The sequence below is a fragment of the Gobio gobio genome (genome assembly GCF_949357685.1).
Source record: "Gobio gobio genome assembly, chromosome: 7".
In the NCBI taxonomy this organism is placed as follows: domain Eukaryota; kingdom Metazoa; phylum Chordata; class Actinopteri; order Cypriniformes; family Gobionidae; genus Gobio; species Gobio gobio.
In genome coordinates this window covers 18,644,903-18,667,401 of record NC_137103.1, presented here as the reverse complement: position 1 = coordinate 18,667,401, position 22,499 = coordinate 18,644,903, and the positions used below count along the sequence as shown (strand labels likewise).

Here is a 22,499-nt window from a genome sequence, read left to right as displayed (position 1 = left end):
TTCATTTCCAATAAACCAGTATCACAATCCATAAACAAGACCATATCAGTTATAGTGACAAACTTCTAAAACATCTCTAAAAGAAACACAGAAACTTGTGACCAAAATAATTTGGTATGATTACAACTGAAAAATCAATGCAAGATTGTTTCTGTTTCCTCTTTACAAAAACAGCATAATGGCGAAAACCCTTCTTTAAACGTATAGGCTACTAATAAAATCATTACAAGGATAATTATTTTAAAGTGAGTTTCTTTGACTTTATTAGGAATTACATATTTATTTTTCATATCTGACCACAGGTTCTGAAAACAAAGGGAATGATAATCCTGTTTCCACTTCACAATTGCCTTAGGTGAAACACTTTTTTCTTTAGTTAATATTTTCCTAATATGAATATATAATTTTTTTTTAATCCTTAATAGAAAAGGCCCCCAAAAGTGAGAGCCAGAAGAGAACCAATTACAAGATTATACATCTTTTCATTTTTGATAAGGTAAAGTACTTTTGGGGTTTTGTATATGATTGCAGTTATTTATTTATTTAAAGTGCTTATTGTTGTATAGTTGTGTTTATGTATAAGTATCAAAATCATTTCTTCTTTTCAGAAAATGAATACAGCAATATTTTACGAAAAGGGGAATAGGAAGCGTGTAGAGTTAGCTCTTCCATGATGAGAGTGAGGATGAGTTAGCCAAATTATAGGGAACGATATAGGGACCATTTTCCAATGTGGCATTCTATGGTATACTTTAGACCGCAATGGAAACGCAGATAGCAACAGGTTTGGGACAAATTGTTCCGGGTAATTTCGGTGGAAACGCAGCTATCCAAGAGCCAAGATTCCCTGGAATATTGGGAAAACTGTTTGTATCTGATGGCATTGCAGTTTTTGTGTACACCATGAGAGAGTATTCTCAAAGGAAGAGGAAGTGTTGTTCAAGAGGAGAAATAGACTCAGCTCAAACATTCCAACAACTTTTATTTCTCATTAAAAAAATCATTTAAAAATCCCTTTTGTGCCCATATTCTTCACCCACAGTTACACAAATACATTTAATAACCACATGACCCCATATCTCAACAAAGAGCTTCAGAGCTTCACAAGGCTTCATTTCTCCATCCCCTACAATGTGGACACTGTCATGCCACTGGAAATAGAGTCATCATTGTTCCAATTTGTAGTGAGCCAGGGTCCTTACTGTCCTTACAAGTGCCTGAATTTGTGTACACGATATAGGCCTACTGGTTCACAACCAAGGAAGCTAGGGAGTTGATTTAGACGCACCCTACCCTTAATGAGGCTATAATCTCCCCCCTAACTTCCGGTCTGAGACAACTGGCCTGGCACGGTTGTTCTGAAACTGCCATTATGACATATGGCTCTGCAGTTGGATAGGCCTACTATTGTCCTGATCAGCAACAAGTATACAGCTAGCATGCATTCTCTCAGTCAGAGTCGGAACACTAAGAAACCACATAGCAACTGCCTAGCAACTACATAACAAAGCCCCAGCAAACATTAAGAATAAATCAACTGTATAATAACACCCTGGCAACCATTCAAAACACCCATTTAGCTAAAATGTGCCAAAAAACGACCCAGCAACCCACCTTAGCAAACACATAGCCCAGGGGCCTATACCATGAAGCCGGTTTAGCTGGCTAGCCAGATATGTTTAAGCTTAGTTTTTGCCAATCCTGGGTTTTAGGTACCATTAAAGTGGTTTGGCTTTTAGCAGTGTTCATCTCCATAGTAACTCACTCTCCATGGAAAACCTGCTCCAGGGCAGGTTATGTTCTGGATAAGAGATCAAACTGAAATTGGACCAATCAGCTGTGAGCAAAATGACACACCTCTGATGCAATAAAGTCACTCCCCCTGTTTCTACTCCAAATTAAATACACAAAGGTAATACAAATAAGCTTTAAAATAAATAAATAAAGCTATAAAAATTACTACATGCGAGCTTAAATGTTCAATTCTCTATATATCAACTAAACTAACTTTATAACTTTTAATAATTTTACATAATTTTCTTTAAGTTGTAGCCTACGGTTTTATAGACAGCTCTTCTTGCTGTGTAAATGTGTTTAAATTCTTAATATTTTTCAATCATGTAATATTCTGCAGAAGAGAGAAGTGAATCTCAGTTTTACTGATCCACAGCGTGTGATTGGCTGTTCACTACTGATGTCACAGCTAAACTCCTAAACCCAGGATCAAAGCCTGAGTTGACAGAGAAAGCTGATGAACAGCATCATGGGACCAACAAAGCCTGAATCGATTGGTTTGGTTTTGTCAACTCGAAACTAATCCTGTAACCCTGAGTTTGTTAAACTACCATCATGGTACAGGCCCCTGGTGATTCGTTTAATAACTCAAAAATCCAGTAGGTTTATAGGGCATTCAGTGACTTTGACCGGCATGCGTATTTTGCACCCATGATTGCTAAGCTTGCCCTTTTTGGGGAATAAAAACATATATGAATTATTCGGTTACTGAACTGACTCACTTATTGCAAAACTTATACTTATATGAATTATTCGGTTACTGAACTGACTCATTAATTGCATGACTTTCTGACTCAAAACTCAAATCAATTTAATTTGTGCATATAAAATGTATTAACTAAATGCATGCATTTATTGTTAAAGTTGAAAATCAGAAGAAGAAAAAAAATTGTTTGTTTGTTTTCATTTTAAAATGTAATTTATTTTACTTTACGGTCACTAGTTTGCATAATTCCATTTGTTCTTCCATTGTATTCTTTTATTGATTTAATGGCTCACTATTTACTGTTACATTATAATGGAGAAGATATTAGCCTAATAAACAATGAGTAGGTGTGCCCAAACTTTCGACTGGCTATTTTGACTGGTAGTGTGTGTTTTTTTAGCAACTCATATAATGTAATAATTGCACATAATGTATATCATAAAAAAAAAAATCATAATGTAATAATTTTCTCAAAATGTAATAAATTCTTGAGCTCATAATGTAACAATTTTTACATTATGAGAAAATTATTACATTATAAACTCACCAAACATGTCATATATTCATTATTGTATTAGCTTTTTACAGTACATTTAAAACAAATCTAAATCCAGTCTTAAACATGTGAAGCGCAACATTTAAATAGTCATGCAATTATTATTATTATTATCATTATTATCATTATCATTATAATTATTATGTTTATTAAACATAAAGCATTGGTATTCCTTACAGTATTTTAAAAATCGAAATCCAGATAAATAAATAAAATCAGAACTTTCGCACCATTAAACTACTACTACTACTACTACTACTACTACTACTACTACTACTACTACTACTACTAGCTAGCTAGTAGTAATCTGGTGGATTCTGTAGGCAGGTTAAGACTGGATTTATAAAAATGTACTGTAAAGGAATACCAATGTTTTGTTTAATAATAGTAATAATAATAATAGCATGAATATTTAAATCGCAGGTAGTTTAAGACTGGATTTAGATATTTTTTTAATGTTCTGAAAGGGAATTCTAATATTTTTTTATGTTTTAAAAGCTATTACAATAATGAAAATATGACATTTTTGGTGGGTTTATGATTTAATACATTTCTCATAATGTAAATTTTGTATTACAATAATGTAATACTTATTACATTATGTGCAGTTATTATATTATGAGTTTCTACAGTGTTGAATGAGTTAAATTACCAACAAGCTCAAATTGGTTCAATGCAATTTCATTAAGACGACGCATGATGGCAGTATTGCAATTCGTTTTTTTTGCTTACCGAACGTTATGGCAGTTCAGTTCAAGGGGCTGGAGAAGATGGGCGTTTTTCTGGGATAAGGTGATTATCACAGTGGGACTCCAGTCACCACTCCCCGTGCTCATGGAGCAGTAGTCTCAGTCAGTTTCACTGCACGAGTGACGCGTCCCCACACTGCTCACGGGACAGAGACAAAAGCGCCGGGAAGGCAACACGCAAATCACCTTTCCCAATTTATTTAGAGCGGGATATCGCTTTGCTTTCAAGAGTGGATTAAAAGGGACATTTTAAACAAGAGCTGAGGCAAGTTATGTTTTCATTCATTTAAAAGTTGCCTTTTTCATTCCGGATTAATCTTGTGGGTTGCTAATTGAACTCCTATTCTCAGCACAGTTTTCATTAATTTATTTAATGATCATTTTCATTTAAATCTGAACGGTTTCCCGTTGAATTTACTTTAGTTATTGTTGCACAAAGGGTGCGTGGGTCTTAAGTTCAACAAACAGAAAACAGCGTGCCGTATGAACTCTCATAGAATCGATGCACAAGAAAACAGGGTTGAACTTTTATTCAGTGTAAATCGGCTAATTGAGCTGGAGAATGATCTGAAGGGGTTAGGGAAGAAATGGAAGGAACACTAGCCTCGATTAATAAAACAGTTTCATGTTTGGGTCAATTGCCAAGCAACGTGCGCTTTAACGGGCGACTTAAATGATAAAGCATAAAGAGCGCAGCAGAATTTGCATGGATGGTAGATATAGCAGCACACACACAGGGCGGTGAGCGTCTTAAAGTTAAGTGGCAGAGACAAAGAAGCCTGAAGCCTGCTGAGTTTGAGCTGGATCTATCAAAGTCGAAACCCAGTGAACTTAGTGCCCATTGTCCCCCACTAGTTAGTTAGTGGTGTGTGGTAGTGCAAACATCACTATTAGCCTACTATTGCTCGTGTAATGTTGTATTAAAGGTTTGTTCAACCTAAACCTATTAAACTTCCACACGTAACTCGTTCCTCTCAGGACTTACTACGGACTTGAGTGTTACATGATACCTCAAATCATTATTGGGAAGAGGTGTTACTTTCTTATCAGATTGACACATGATACCTCAAATAGTTATTGGGAAGAGGTGTGGTGTTGCTTTTCTATCAGATTGATACATGATACCTCAAATCATTATTGGGAAGAAACCCATAGAAACCGCATAGTAACACCCTGGTAACCACACTGAATATATTAACCACATGGCAATGCTCTAAACCCCTATCAGAACACCTAAGCAACAACTACTCAGAGCACCCTGACAACCATATAGTAACATGCTAAGGTGTTCTGAGTGTTGCATAGCACAACCTTGGCAACCATCTAGACTATAGAGCATAGTACCATATAGCAATACAGAACACCATAGCAACACCCAGGAAACCACTGAATATCCTAGCGTTGTGGCAGTGAGCAACAGGCACTTGCCTTTTCTTCAGAATATATGTTTACCCTGGTTTCGTTTTTTTCTTTGCTTCTATGTTTCTGAGATATTGAAATCCATTAGACTAACAATACATAATTGTTGTGATTATTTCCCTTTTTATCTAACTTGTACTGGGACACTAAGCTACTTTGATTTTATTGGTTTGATTAATAAGTAGCCTAGTACTGTGGAAACTTCCTTATTGGAGTAATTGTTAGTGCTATTTTAAGGATTGATAGGATTGATGATCAAATGGTGAAAGTTAATGGCATTTTTCTTTGTGAAGCAAACAAAGAGTAAAAACGTATTTGTTATTGTAAAATTAAATGGTCTCCTGTTATGTTAGATCCCCATATTGCTGCCTGCAGAAGGTACACTCTCAGTGAACCGAGTTTATGGTCTATGGAAACCGCTCACGGCCAACAGTTTGTGCCAAGAAACTGCTTAATATCGAGTTTGGTGTAATGTATTTAATCAGTGTAACTTGAAACCGTTGGCTTTATGTTCTGGCTGACTAGTTTTCTATAACATTCTGTGTAATTCCCTCAATGTTGTCTAGTGAATAGTGAAGATGCAACAGGAAGGCCTATTTCTCTAAATCAGATTTATCTGTCATAAAAACAAGGAGTTAACAAAGTCTCAATCTCTTTTCTCTTGCAGTAAACTGTAGAAATGACAAGTACTGCACGTAATGCAATTTCTTTGCACCTTACTCTCACCTCACTTGGAGCTTATGCATTAGTCCACCCACTGGACGCCTACAAATACATCACTCTTCTCTGGAAAGGTGCTTTGCAAACCACAGTCAACAGATGTAAGAGACTGTTGACTTTTCAAGAGGCTTAGGTCTCGCAGGCTTTATACAGTAGTCACTTTCTCCAATGGAATGCACCTTTTTATCGAAGTCTCACAATTAGTTTTACAGTAAGGGATAGTAAATGTTTGGTTGTTGAGAACTCTTCACAGATGAGTAAACTCAAAATCCTTTTGCCCACTTCAACTTACCAAAGTAAATAAAATAACAACATTGCAGAATTCTCAAATCTAATTGTTGTTTTTACGAGCTGCAAAATTTTGCAGTTATTAGAATATACGCTATATTGCCAAAAGTATTGGGACACCCATCCAAATCATTGAATTCAGGTGTTCCAATCACTTCCATGGCATCAGGTGTATAAAATCAAGGCTTGGTTTGATGGTTGCCAGGAGAACAGTGCTTGTCTGGGGTTGTTTGACAGGGGTTGGGCTTGGCCTCTCCAGTGAAAGGGACTTTTAACGCTTCAGCATACCAAGATATTTCATGCACCCTACTTTGTGGGAACAGTTTGGGGATGGCCCCTTCTTGTTCCAACATGACTGCGCACCAGTGCACAAAGCAAGGTCCATAAAGACATGGATGAGCGAGTGTTGTGGAGGAACTTGACTGGCCTGCACAGAGTCCTGACCTCAACCCGATAGAACACCTTTGGGATGAATTAGAGCAAAGACTGCAAGCCAGGCCTTTTCGTCCAACATCAGTGCCTGACCTCACAAATGCGTTTCTAGAATGGTCCAAAATTCCCATAAACACACTCCTAAACTTGTGGAAAGCCTTCCCAGAAGAGTTAAAGCTGTAAAGGGTGGGCCAACTCCATATTAAACCCTATGGATTAAGAATGGGATGTCATTAAAGTTCATGTGCATGTAAAGGTAGGCATCCCAAAACTGCAGACAAGCCACAGAAGAGAAGTTGTGAATGGCAGTGGAGTGAAGTGACTTTGTCACAGGATAAATCCAGCATGACAAATTAGTGTCTCAATTTCATTCATACTATAGAATGCCCTTTTTTTGACTATCACGAAGTTCATCCCTAATCGAATGTACTACCTTACCATTTACTACCTCTACCTTACCAGTATGCCATTTCAGACACATCTTAACTCTGCAGGATAGTCACCCTCTGGGTCCAGATTTAAAGAACCCTGCTCTTCTTCACCATCTCCTAAGACAACTTTAACCCAGGCGGAGTTTTGGAATTGTTTTAAAATTATATCAGTTTACCATAGCATACCATGGCATAGCTCTTCTCCTACGGAGCCCCTAAAGGGACATGGTGGTGGGAAAAAAAATTAGATGGAGGAATTTCATTTTCGGGTTAAAAATAACAAGCTCTGATCTCTGTGAATACAGAGACAATGGTAGCTTTAGTCACTTTAGCACATTCAGAAAGGCAATTTGCAAACACACACATTATAAAGTGCAGTCTTTGATATGAAGTTGGATAACGAACAGTTGGATTTGATCCAGCTTTGAGAAGCAACCTTTGTGCAAACCAAAGCAGTCCAGTGTACAATGATTCTCACAAACATATACTAATTTAGGTCATTTCTTGGGCACATTCCCTTCACAAATGGAATGAATCCACTGCTGCATCAGTGGCTCAGATGCCAGGAGTTTAAATGGATTAAACATTTTATGGCTAGCTGCTTTAGTCTACTTTTGCCAAGGTGTTAAAACTGGTACACCGTTGTCGCTTGTGAAAAGAAAATGGCGGTGCTGTGGGTGGAAACGTGCAGATTAAGGGGTGGTAATATTGTAATAAGATCCCCTTCCTATGTCACTAGGGGAGCGAAATGTGAGCGGCTCATTTTTTCACATGCTTGCATAGATAAAGGCTTACCAAAACAAAATTACTGGGTTGTCTTTTTTCAAGTTTTCTGGGTTGGTAGATACACCGGGGACCCGATTATAGCACTTTAAAAAAAAAAAAAAGTCAGATTTTCATGATATGTCCCCTTTAAGTTATTTTCATGCATAGTTATGCTGTTAAAATATATTGTATAAGCCTCTGTAACTTTCACTGTTCATTCTTTTTCTCTATCATATTTTCTTTAATTTAATTGCACAGCTCATTTAGAGTTGCTTCAGCGGGGCTCAATGCTAAGGATTCTTTCTACTGGCTTGGTTGGGTCAGAGGTTTGAATTTTTAGATACATGTGAGATCACAATTCTCTATTACAATTTGATAGATACTACAGCAAAAAAATTACTAGCCTAATTAATGTAAATTTAATAATTGTTAAAGACCAGTAAACAGTCAGTAATAAGAACAAATCCAATTACAAATTGCACAAAAATACAACAGAACAACGAAAATAGTGCTTTTAAGGTTTTTCTAACAGTAGTTTTCAGGTAAAAAATTTGAATAATCAAATGCAAAATAATGCTGCTTAGTCTTTACTGTATAAATTAAATATAGATGAATCTTTATTAAAGTTACAAAAGTCAGTCAGTCAAGAGCAGTGAGTGAATGTTTTCTTTGTCCTTTGTTTTTAATGGTAATCGAACAACAGAGACGCAGGTTTATTAGGCTGCTGTCCCTTTAAGACTGAATGAGCGGATCCAATAACTGTTTTCATTCACTTAAGACATAGCCCAACTTTTGTTTACTGGGATACTTGCAAAGATGGGCATTTTTAATATAATTTTGTGTGAATTTGTGCCCTTCGGATGTTTGCATACTGGCTTTACTGATTATTTGTCATGGGAGAAAGTAACTTAAACCTAAGTTTTGAAACAGGTTTTTTTTTTTTTTTTTTAAATAGGCCAAAGTAACCCCTCTATGGGCACAGTTAATGGAGGGTACATGGATGAAAAGCACCTCCCCTGTGGTTGCAGGCTGCAGCAGTTAAAGTTATTTTGTCGCAAGAGATGTGATGCTCGATTAAAACTATTGTAAAAGTAGCTTTTAAAGCACTCATATTGTAAGCATATTTACAGCTGATGCTTTTAAATATAAGCCTATTTATGAAACGCATGTCTTTTTAAAAGCTCTTCATCTTCATAGGCTTAATTTGTACATGAGCAAGCTTTTATGGTGGCTTAGCAGAAATTCATAATATTTTAGTTGCTGAAATTATGAACCAGCAATGTCACACACATTTTTGTTTTATTACTATTCTTATTATTTTAGATGATAAATGTCCCAAAGATGCGATTCAGGGATGCATTCTAGTCTGTAAAGCCTGGCTCCCGTGGGATTGTGGAAAGTCAATCCGAGGGTTTACCCTGGAAATGGTGCAGACTCACACAGCAGTGTTTCAGGTCACTGAGCATGCTTGCAAGCACTCACAAATGGCCACAATGGCTTTGACCCATCACTTCATTTGAATCGCAGCTGAAGTTGCCATCACCAGCCATGTGTCTGGCCCTTTATTCAGCGGCCTGTACTCGATTAAACCCTATTATGTTGTTAACTTGTTCCACTGGCATCACTATGTGTGAGGGTAATGTTTTGGTTCTGAATTTGCAGATTTAGATTTTTGCGAATTTCTGAGCTGAATCCTATTTTACATAAATGTGTTATAAAATGTAAATGGAGGGTCTGTTTGATCTCAGTTGTTTAAGTGTGTGTCTGTCTGGTTGTTTTAGGTGGAAGTTTAAAAAGAGGGACTTTCTGCTCTGCCTTGTCCGTGTGCGGAAAATCACACATGGCTCACTTCCAGGAATTTTAAATTATACATTATTAGCGTTGCACTTAGAAATGTAGGGCAGCAGCAGAGTTTTGGGTGTGGGCCAGTTCAGCAAGGTGACAGCCGGTCAATCCAGAGAAATACTAATGCTGATGCTGCACATGGTGGCTTAATTTTTAGGGCAGTCGTGTAACTAAAAATACTATGCGGCTTAATCTGATGGATTTATAAAGAGTTGTGGGGAGCTCTGTGATGATTCTGAAATCTGGCTTCAACAATGATGCCTTTATCTGCTAATGCACATCAACTGCATCCAATTATGAGCAGGAAAGCATGTCTGACCTGATGCATTGTATGGAAACTGCATGGCCTATTTGTTTAAAGCAGCAATTCCTTTGCAGTGGTGAAAATAGGACATAGTTTGTATCGGGGTCGGAAAATATAGCAAAAAAAATTTATTTATTGCAATATCGTCTTTTTAATATATCTTAGGAGAACCAACATTCAACCAAAAAGCCATATATCCATCCGTGTACCCATCCATCCCCATTCCCATCCCATAGTTTTTCAAAATATTTGCAGCAATGCCATTAAAAAAAATCCTCATGATGTGCTGTCCTTGTCAGAAATTGTAATCCTTCCTCTTATGATCTTTAGATTGATCCTGAAGGATTTATTATATGGTCCATGTATTTCAGGGCTGTTTCAATGTAGTTATGTCAGTTGGGGGAATCTGGGCTACTAGGCTAACACATTCAGATGCTTGCTGAGGATCGGACAATGCTTTTGGAATTTTTAATAGAACAACCGTTTCCAAGTTTCCACTTTTGATGGGACTTACATTCTAATGTTTCTCCCTACTGTAATCTCTCATGCTATAAAAGGTGTTATGTTATATTCAGAGACACACCACCCCATCACTTGCAGTTTTAATACCACATATTTGGTGGTGCCTGTTTATTACCTGGTTTCCTCCTGGCTTGTTCTACTGGTGTTCCTGTATAAAGTCCACATTATAAATTGTCCATTTGTGCCATGTGGCATACGGGCAACATAAAATAAACCAAAAGATATTCAAAAAAATGCCATTCCTAAACAAGTTTTCTTAAATATAAAATAAAATAATCTATGTGTAACCATATTTTTTACCAATAAGTTATTGAAGCACTGATGATTATGACTTAAAGAAAGAAAGAAAAAAACACTGGTTTTCTGTGAGGAGAATTTTTATTGGCCAATAATTTGCCCTTCCAGAGCAGCTGGTATTCAGACTTGTAGATTTTGCCAGGAGTTGCTATGCAGTGGGGAGAGTGAGCCCTGGAATTATTATCTTTGCAGGGGAACTGCTGGATACATCCAGGTTTTCTCCATGTCTTTTTGACCTTTTGTCTGTGGTCTTCTCCTCTGTCCTTTTTCACAGGTAGTTGATTATATCCCCGGCTGCTAGGTTACAGCTGTTGCCAAGACACAAATTGAGCTAGATGTAGAGATGAGTGGTTTCCCCCAACTATTATTCGACAGCAAAGATAATGCAAAAGAAAAAAACATTCAAAAGAGCTTCATTGTTCTATACTAAGCAGTTGGCTGAGATGACTGTGATTTTATTAGCAGTCAGGGTTATATAAGTATCATATAAGCATCAATATATCATGTATCATAGGCAAAACTAAATATTAAATGAATTTGGCACTTTTGATAATATCTCAGTGAGTTCAGAAATTAACCAAATGGGCAACAAAGGCATAAATGTGATAGAAAAGTGTAGAATACACTATATAAATCAGTAGTAGTAGACTCTTGTTATCTATATATCTCTTGGATTTGGGTCTAGATGTCTCCTATTTAACATTTGATGATATTTCATAAAACTCTATTGGGTTGTGCGATTACATGTTTTTAGATTGTGAATGATTAAAATGTCTCAATCTGCTTTTGAAGAAAGATTGTAGTATTGTGCTACAGTGCACGTTCTATCAGTTGTAGTTCTGGCGCATCATGCGTCACAACATACTGTACAAAGTGACATACATTCAAATCATGTTTAGCAATGCAGCAGTAGGGTTACGCCGCGCGTATGTGACATTGCAATTCTTCACAATCACTAAACTTTATCATTTGCATGCGTTTTAAAGCCTTGCCAGTTAAGCCTTTTAACTGTTCTGATAAAAGCTTTTCTGAGCGCATACCCCTGAAACACACACACATTAAAAGCCTGTCAAACAGCGGAAGATTATTAAACTCTTATTGCACTCTAACTGTCAAATACATACAATGTTTACATACAATGTCTTTATTGAATGTAAAAATCTGTGCATTTGGACCGCAGCTTAATAAACCTTTTGCCACTTGTCATTTAATGGTAAAACAAAAAAAGACAAAGAGAAAATCACTTCCTGCTCTTGACTGAATAACTTCAGTAGCTTTAATAAGAATCAATGTGTATTTCATAAAGTGGAGTCTATGTAGCATTTTTTTTACATTTGTTTATTCAATTTCTTTGTTGTATGCTACTGTTTAATACACCTACTTTAGCTGAAATGCACGTTTGATTATGTTGTATTTGTCTTATTTGTAATGAGTTTTTGTTCTTATTTTTAATAACAAAGATAAAAGAATGAAATAAAATAAAGTGAAATAAGCCCACCTCTACTTTGGTTTAAGTAGTCTGTCATTCTTCTTTTTTTTTTTTTTTTTTTACTTTTTTGTATTTTGTTACCTTGTATCACTACATAAAAAAAAGGTGATATAATTAGTTTGTGTATACTGCTCAGCAACATAATCGTCAAAATCAACATGAAGAAAAATGTGATTAAAATCGTGGATCGTGATCCTGCCTGGGGAAAAAAAAGTGTATTTAGTTATATGGATTTAGTATGAAGATATGTATTTTTTCCTTTTTTTCCCTTGCCTATAAAGCAAGTGTTGTTTAGCTATTTAGTGTTTTCAAAGGGAAAAAATCAAATATAACATGTAACTTGTGCATTATGCATTTTGTATTATTTTTTTTTGTCAATTAGTTAATAGGTATCATTTTTCAAATTTTAAATTGTATTACTTTTTTTAATTAATGTACTCCACACTATTTTATATTGAGAAAAAAAACCTTATAAAAAATAAAGCTAAAGAAAAGATGAAATGACAAGCAGAGTTTTCGTTTCTGTATATATGTTCAAACAGGATTATAGGTGGCACATATCAATGTGCTCATGAATTTATTTATTTATTTTTAAATAAATGTTGTGTAGTTTTTCAGCTGTGATCCACAATTTGCACTATATATTGCTTAGTTGCTGGCAAACAGTGTTAGGGTTAGGGACATTTTGCTTTTAGAGAGAGCATTTGATTGGGCAAGATGATAAATTTTTTTTAATCAGGGCTGCAAAATCTGAACGTTGATGACTTCCACCCTAAATACTGGGATGCTTATCAAAGATCTGCTGTTCGCTTTCACCTCTTAATCTTTCATTTACATTAAACTTTTTTTTTAGTCATGCTCATCAGTGCACGCAAATTACATGTATTTATCAACAAACCACAATGTATTACACTGTCTGCCCTTCATTTGGTACTGTCATTGCTGATGTTTGACTAGAACTGGCATGCTGGGTGCTTTGTTTTGTTTTTCCGCCGGGTGAGCTAGGAGTGAAAGCGTAGGCTCCTCTAGCGTAGGAGCTTTATGCTGAGCACTACACTTTGCCTTTACTCATTTGTTTGAACAGTGCATAGGGGGTTTAGGGGCTCAATAAAGCTTGGTATCAAGGCCCTGAATGCGATTGGCACCTGGATTAGTGACCAGAAAAGGGAGAAATTGCCACCCCTAGCAGTTTAACTGTGAGATCACAATTTAATGTTAAATGAGGGGTTTGCTTAAAGTAAACATTTAAATAAATGTTTTTTTTTCTTCTGCCATTCACTTTTAGTTAGAAAGTAGCTAAATTTTGATGACTCTACCCCATAAACATCTTGGGAATATCTATGGGTCATCAGCTGGTACAAGGGTTTTTTGTTACATAATTCCCAGTGGAATATCTTGTGTCCATGGTGTCCTCAACAGAACTGAACATTCCGGTCCAGTCAAGTGCTGCTTTGCAAATACTTCTTTATTTATTAGCAGTATTTTAGTTTAGAAGTGCAAGAAGCTGATGGTGACGTCTTATTGATATGAACAGACATCAGCTTAAATGCACCGTGGAAGAAGAGCGCATAGAATGCTGGGATAGATGGGTCCGTGACTAAAAATGGTGTCCAAAAAAGTGAGAATCTTCAATTGAAAATACATCTGCCAATTTTTTTTTAGAAATGTTGTCTTGGTATTTATGATGTTTTCACATGGTTTTAAAAATCCTTAGCACCATTTAGTGGTGTAACCAAGTAAAAGCTAATGATATGAGTAATGAGGATTGCATTTTATGCCAGACATAATTTGTCAGACAATTTTTTTTGTTTTTGTTTTTCAGTCAAGGCCTAAAGTTTATCTGATATATAATTGCCTTACTTTCTCTCTAGGGGGTGCTGTCCAAAATGGAGGTGAAGACATCACTTCTCGACAATATGATAGGGGTGGGTGATATGGTCCTCCTTGAGCCCCTGTCAGAAGACAGCTTCATTGAGAATCTAAAGAAGCGATTCGATCACAACGAGATCTATGTAAGTAATGCTTAAACTAATCCTTTTTTTTTTGGACGTATTATCATTTTTAGGCTTTTAATACTCCAGACAGTCACATCAAATCAAGAGTATCTAATTTTAGTCTGAGTGCGTTCCCAGTGCACAGATAAATAGGAGTGTATAGAGGGAAGTCATAGTCCTCTCATTGTTCTGTCCCCTCTCTCATGGCTTTCCCATTCTTTTGGAATCGGTCTTGAATGCAGTTGCATAAAAACACCCAACCAACCTATGAAATGGGTCCATTTGATGGGTAAATGGTTGTTTAATGAATCATTATCAGATGGAAATCAATTGCAAAGGGCCCCTTAAAGGAAAAGGTAATTTTTGACCCTGGCATGGGGTAGTGTCTGGCAGTTTATACTTGGGTGTAAAAAAAACAAACAGTTTTTTTGGGAATTCAAATAGGGACATTATCTTTTTGATTGGTGGTTATCCAATGAGATAATGGTAAATAGGAGGCAAAGCTGATTTAAAATGTTCTTAGTTACCAAATTTCGAATTCAAAAGTTTGTCGCTGACACTGCCACCTTTTAAGGTTACTGTCTGTTTTACTGGACACTTTTATTTACGTATTTAATGTTGTTGCCTCCCATTGATGTATGTTAATCCATTGCTACAAAGTTTTTTTTTTTACAAGTTTTTTTTAGAGGGTCAGACATCTAACCATCAAACTGGTGTGTTAGCGTTATTTAAATAAATGTTTCTATTCAATCACATAGCTTGTCATTAATTAGTTAAGATACGATGTGATTTGAAATTTGAACATGGATTTTTATTCTTATTTTTCATGTATACACAGGCGTTTCATGGAACGTTAGGTCATGAATATTTGCCTCAAAATTCATAGAAAAGTCATGTAAATTTATTGGTAGAAATGTGTACAAACCTGGTATTGGTAAGTTAGTCACCACACCTCATGAAAATTTGCTTTCAGTATCAGGAAATATCAAGTTTAATTGACCCAGCTGACCAGTTTGCATTTTGTATGGCACCATTGAAATGAACCCTTATAAAGGTTTGCTTAAATTTTGCAGAACTATAATCTGTCCAGTAATAAAAGACTACAATTGTGTCATTAATCACAAACAGTTGAGTGCATTTAGTCAGTAATTGAGAGTTTTAACTACCCACACAACCCTCAATGTCCAGTAGCATGTTTGTAATACAACCTCTAGCCTTGTATTTAATCTGCAAATCACACAGAACTGTGCTGACCAGAAAAAAAATATGTAGACCACAATCTATCATTATTTAGTCACTGTCAAACTGAATTAAGTCTTCACACAGCTCTTGTTCTTACAATAACGGTTCACTGAGCTCCAGAGCGGACAAAACAGCATCATAAAAGTGGTCCATACAACTTGTGCACTATTTTTCAATTTGTTACAAAATCATTCTATGAAAAATAGTTAGTTAAATATTCATCAATCTCATTTTGTGTCCATCAAAACAAATTAACCACTTACAAATTTGGAATTTCACAAAGGTGGGTAAATACTAATGAATAATGGGTGAATTTTTCCCTTTAAGCTTATATTGTACGGTTCATGAATTTTCTAGGAGTGTCTCCACTTTTGTGTCAGCTATGTAAATGCCAAGAAGCTTACATCACTGTCCATCATATCACTTACATTTCACCAATAATAATAACTTTAAAAAGGAAATCACAAGTTATCTCCTTATCTAATCAATGCCCTGTAAAAAAAACTATGATGGGTCCAGTTTTAGATACAACAGGCAATAAGAGCTGAATAATGAAACAAAGGTCCTTGTATTTATTGATGTCATTAAACTTTGGTCAGTATAATTGGCTGCAAGAAAGAACAAATGTATTAATGGGAATATGTGTATTTGTACATTTAGGGCCCAATCTTGCAATGCGACGCTAGTGTTTTTTGTTAGTTTCAGCCCGACGCAGTTATCCTTTTCACATCCAGCGCCACATTGTTTGAATAGTTCCTGGAACAAATTGTTCCGGTAATTTTGGTGGAAACTGAGCTTTAGATGCATTTGAGGGCCAATTGAATTTAAACAGGCCTAGTGCTGTTCTAATGCACCGATAGTCGTCACATCTCTTTTGTCCCCGATGTCACCATTGTTGACAGTGTTTAAATCCCTCTGGGAAGGGGAGGATACTATCATATTCCTCATAGAACGGAGAGATGCCAATCTTCTTCTGTTTATGTGAAAGAAGAATCGGAATGAAATAGGTTTCATTTTAATTATATGTGTGCTCCACCCAAATCAAGTGTAAGTCAGACTACAATTCAAAAGTTTGGGCAAGTTACCTTCTATAGCACTTTTTACAACACAGATTTGCTTCAAAGCTGCTTTAGAGTGATAATAGGAAATTAATTTTGCTTTAGAAAAAAAGCTAAAGTAAATTTTTGAATACGTTTTTTATTTTATTTTTGTAAAAACTGATTAGTTATTTAATTTGGCGCCACTTAAACAACACAATCTGCTAAAGCAGAAAACCCCCAATGCGTTCCATACGCCCATCTACACGGCAACAGCACCTGGTGGCTGGAGAACGCAAACCACCACCATCCCCGCACAAACCCCAAAAAAGGCAAATCTGCGAAAAAGGCCACAGCGTGTACGCAAGCAGTACGTGTTTTGCCTATAGGCAAGCGTGTTGATTGAATATGTATGTGCTTATGTGTTTTTATCTGTGCAGAGGGGAAGGGAAGGGAAGGAGGCCATCACAGGGGAGAGTCTAGTTGACACGGTCTCTGCCGACACTTCAGGGCTGCGTTTTGCGTCATGTCTAGGCACAGGTCCACCATCTGATCTGGATCCGACAGACTACAGTAAACCTCGGGGCAAACAGAGAGACTAACATTAGCGTAGATGCCATTCTTTTTATGATGTAACGAGCTTCATCACTGCGTGTGCTGTGAGTTTAACACGCATTTTTAGACTAATCCTGACTTGTGCAACTTTGTACACATTTGTTTCTTAGTTGTAGTATTACTTTGCTCTAAATATATATTATTTCTGATTATGGCATAGCTTTCTGCCCACTCAATTAGGCTAATAAAGTAATGATAAAAAAACAAAAACACAAACAATCAAGGGCCCGGCCCGAGGATAGTGCCGCGGCCCGCGGGTCGGTTCGGGTCAAGTTGGGGCTCGGGCTCGGGCTCGGGCAGGGAATAAAAAACTCTAGTCCACAGGCAGCTGTGTGTTGCTGGAGACGCTGCAGTTCATGCACTGCCCCCTCCCCCACTAGCAGTGCTGGAATCTTCTCTTCAAGACAACGATAAGTTTTAAACTTTCAAAGCATATTTTAACTGTTTGACTTAGTTGAAATATTGCCATACACTTTGAAAGTGGAAACGCGTTCCTCTATATGTGCTAGCTAAGCATGTTTGTGCGTCCAAATGGAAAATGCAAATGCTGAATGCCTCGTCTATAAAACGGCTTGCCATTGTATTTAGGGAGCTACAAATAGCTAAGTTGTAGGCTATTCGGATGCATACAGTAGCTGTTATGAACACTGGTCATAGGATTAAGTAATGCCGGCGTTGTTCTGTGGTATTTGTGGGAGTTTTATTCGGCGACCACCTGGCTGAGGTTTAGCCGGTGTGGTGTGGCGTGTGTGTCTCTCTCCAGTGTTTCCCACACATAGACTAAGTCGCGGTGGTGCGCCACAGAATCAACACCGGCCGTCACATACTGCGTTTTTTGGCCGCTGCCAAAGCGAATTTTTATCCCGCTAAAGCCTTATTTGATCGGTGAGTAATGAGACTGACTGTTGCGCATGTGTTGCTGAGAGAACGAGCAGAGAGCGCGCGCGCACTCTCACCGTCTTCAAACTGTCTTGCTCTCCCTCCCGCATATTAATCAAAATCAATTGAGAATTGACACGATGGTAAAAGGTCGGAAGACCGAAGTTTCACGTGGAGCATTGGGAGATTTTTTCCTGAATTACCGCTGGTGTTGCTCTACAAGAGATTAAGTTAAGTGCACCTTACCATTAAAGGGTTAGTTCACCCAAAAATGAAAATTCTGTCATTAATTACTTACCCTCATGTCTTCGACACCCGTAAGACCTCCGTTCATCTTCGGAACAGAAATGAAGATATTTTAGTTGAAATCTGATGGCTCTGAAAGGCCTCCATTGGCACAATGGCACGGTTCACTCTCAAGACCCTTAAAAGGTACTAAAGATGTCGTTACAAAGTCCATCTCACTACAGTGGTTCTAAAATAACTTTATAAATCGGCGAGAATAGTTTTTGTGTGCAAAAAAACCCTAAATAATGACTTGCATAGTGATGACGATTTCAAAACAAGGCATCATGAAGCTTCGAAGCGTTATGAATCAGCGAGTCGAATCAGCGGTTTGAATCGCCAAATTTCAGCAGTTTGGCGGTTTGGCACGCGATCCGAATCATGATTCGGCTCATTGATTCATAACGCTTCGAAGCTTCATGATGCCTTGTTTTGAAATTGTCATCACTATGTAAGTCGTTATTTAGGGTTTTTTTGCGCACAAAAACTATTCTCGCCGATTTATAAAGTTATTTTAGAACCACTGTAGTGAGATGGACTTTGTAACGACATCTTTAGTACCTTTTAAGGGTCTTGAGAGTGAACCTTGCCATTAGGGATGCACCGGTTGACCGGCCAAAAACCGGAACCGGCCGGTTTTTGCTTCTAGCGCGCGATCGGCAACCGGCCGGTTTTCTTTGTATTTTTCTGCCGATTTATCCGGAAGTGCGCCCGCGTGCACATACGCCTATATTGCAATCATTCACGAACATGTCACTAGTGTGTTACAAATGGAAACTGGAGAACTGAGGAAGAGCCGCTTTCCTGCGCGAGCCTACCTCTCCGCGCCCTGCACAAGTGCAGATAGTGAGCGTTTGTTCAGCTCAGCTTCATCTGCACACACAACGCGTCTGCTAATGTCCGATTCGCGAACCAATGACTGCTTTGAACCGAATCATTTTAACGACTGGTTAGAACAACTGATCCGTCCAACACTTGAACTAACGAACCAGTTTATTAATTTACTCAGAACTCCTCTGAAATGAGAACACAAGTGTGCTTACCCAATTCAGCAAGAGTGAATAGTAAGAATTAATTTAATCATCCACAGTCATTCAGCTTATTTATGTTGACAATGTGTAGTGAAATATCATTTAGTTTAGACTGGAGTGAGGTGAGACCAGAACAAAGTTGTTAGCTAGCTGGTAATTTTACTCAATTGTATATGGTAGAAAATTAGGCTATTTATTAATTTTTTATGCTACTTTTTAATAATGATATGATTATACCAAAACAATTATCATTAAATAGTGTAAAAATGAGGATCAAAAGAAACAAACATCAAGGTAGAGATCATACATAATATCAGATGTCAAAATAAGATAAGCAAAAATTACAAAAGTTTCTTTGCATTTATTTTACATGTATTGTCAGTATTGCGCTCACAGATCACGTAGTTAGAGTTTTTTACTGTGTGTGTGGATGACCATGTCTGTCAGAAACCACCAAAGACCATTTTTGACCCAGGAAAAACCCTGCTATAGGATGATCATTTTTATTTGGTAACACTTTAGAATAATGGTCATTAGTATTGGTTAACTAAATTACTTAACATTAACTAATAATGAACTGCACTTATAAAGCGTTTATTAATTTTGTTATTGTTAATTTCAACATTTACTAATGCTTTATTAAAATCTTGTTAACATTAGTTAATGCAGTGTGAACTAACATGAACAAACCATGAACAGCTGTATTTATATTAACTAATGCTAACAAAGATGAACAAATACAGTAACAAATGTACTGCTCATGGTTAGTTCATGTTAGTTAATACATTAACTAATGTTAACTAATGACCATTATTCTAAAGTGTTACCTTTTATTTTACCTTAATTACATTGACTTAATTTGATTTAAAAAGCACCTTCTTAGTTTTTTTTCGTTGCACTAAACATTATTTGATTTAACATTTTGGAACAATTATATACTTTGGTTTTATTTAATTTCACTGGTAAAGACTTTTTTTCTGTCCACTGAATTTAAAAACAAATGCTGATTTAAGTAACATCTTTGTTTGGATTGCAGAATATGCAGTTGTTGCCTTTAATTTCACCTTTCAGTCTTTTAATTTCCAATTAAATTTCTTGTTAATTTCAAATTGCGGACTTGTTTTCATTAGCCAAAAGCCAATTTAGCCTGTTAAATACCAAATAAACATCTTGTTCATGTATACTTTCATTCTTTTATTGTGTAAAAAAAAAAAAAAAAAAAAAAAAATTCGGAAATCGGTATCGGAATCGGCCAGTTTTCTTGAAAAAAATCGGTATCGGAATCGGCCATGTAAAATCATGATCGGTGCATCACTACTTGCCATTGTGCCAATGGAAGCCTTTCAGAGCCATCAGATTTCAACTAAAATATCTTCATTTCTGTTCCGAAGATGAACCGAGGTCTTACGGGTGTCGAATGACATGAGGGTAAGTAATTAATGACAGAATTTTCATTTTTGGGTGAACTAACCCTTTAAATGACGTATTGGTTATAGGTTGTAAATAGTTTTAAAATTAAGTATAGTACAGTCAGTGTGCACTTTATTACGCTGCTTGCTTGTTGCTACTGTGTGCAATAGTGTAATTATTTTATTTATGCTTTTATATTTATTTTCAGAATTTATTTTCACCACCTGAACTTTTTTTTTTTTTTTTCTTGTTCTACCTCACCTGTTTTTACTATTTGTTAAATATTTTTTTTAGTTCAATAAATTTTCCTTTTTTACATTTTAAATTGTTATCAATCATGATCATTGTGTCATTTTTATGATGTAAATTGAGGGAGCGAAAGCGGTATCGGCTCAAGAAAATCGGCAGACCGTATCGGTCATTGGCTAAGGCTGATGAAAAAAAATCGGTATCGGCACTTAAAAAATCCATATCGGTCGATCCCTAATCTAGGCATTCATTATGCCTCTTGTGAACACTTTGACAATAGGCTGTGTTCCCATGGGAGAGGTCTGATCATTCATCTGCAAGCCTCATGCAACACTCACTGTAATGAAAGGTTGAAGACGGCTGCAAGAAATAGACATTGTTCTGAGGTCCCTCAGATGTGTGAGATTTGCTTTTAACATCATTAGTTGAAAATTGTTTGTAGAAAGAAGGAAAGAAAGACTTAAAGAGAAGCTAGAATAAATTTGTCAATGTTTGTTTGAGTCTTCTGAAATAGACTACTTCAGAGTTCAGACACTGTTGTCCATACTGGCCATTTTTGACCACCTTGTGTTGTTGATGCTTCCTGGCATTCCGAACATTTTTGTTTGTGTTCTCTTGTTCAGTTGCTTGCGGGCCCCCCGCCTGTCTGAACAATGCCCAGGAATTCCCATCTGGATCGTGCAGACGAAGGCATATTGTAGCTTTTCTCCCCTACACTGTTGCCGCCACTCTTCCTTTATACGAATGAGGCAGAAAATGTGCTTGCTGATGTATGGGTCTCACAGCAGGGGATGAACTAGATTTGACAAGTATAAGTACAGTGAGCTTTTAGGGTTGTCACAATTAGGGCTGCACGATTCTTGCTAAAATGTGAATCACGATTTTTCTCCATGGGAATTGAGATCACGATTCTCTTACACGATTCTCATTTTTTCTTTAACTTAAAAAAAAATGAATCAATTTTAAATAAAAGTAATTAGTTACAATTAAATTAAAATGTAGAAACAACAAATGTAGACAGACTAGATGTAAATATATGCTTATTACTGTTTATTTATATTTTTATGATTATTTAATATCTTGCCTTGTGAAGAGAGGGTTTTTGTTGTCTTATTTCGTTGTTTCATTTTGTTTTTGCGTTTTTGTAAAAAATGAAAACTATAAATAAAATATTTTTAAAAAAATGTTCAAAGAAAGCGCTTAACGTGGCGTAATGTACTAAGACAGTGTTACAGACATCCCAACCTGAAAAAAGTCATTTCAGGGAGGTATATTTCATTGCAACTTTAAACAGGTCTAAGGAGTTTGTTGTTTTCATGTAGCCTTGGCAACTAGCCGACCTGAAAAATATGCACATGAAATGAAACTTGTTTAACTCAACCATAACATGTCAGTAACAAACTGTACAGCGTGCAAGTTTGTCATTATGTTTATACTTTA

At 36.6% G+C, this 22,499-nt stretch overlaps 1 protein-coding gene across 5 annotated transcripts in view; it reads left to right on the top strand.

The window, feature by feature from the left end:
- Nucleotides 1-3,819: 3,819 nt before the first annotated feature.
- myo1b (myosin IB) overlaps nt 3,820-22,499 on the top strand; it is a 96,771-nt gene continuing 78,091 nt past the window's right edge. For all 5 annotated transcript variants that reach the window (XM_079820931.1, XM_079820932.1, XM_079820929.1 and 2 more), the window contains exons 1-2: nt 3,820-4,070; nt 14,189-14,329. In XM_079820931.1, coding sequence (XP_079677057.1) covers nt 14,204-14,329 — 126 coding nt within the window. In that variant the 5' untranslated portion in view covers nt 3,820-4,070; nt 14,189-14,203. The remainder of the gene's footprint in view (nt 4,071-14,188; nt 14,330-22,499) is intronic.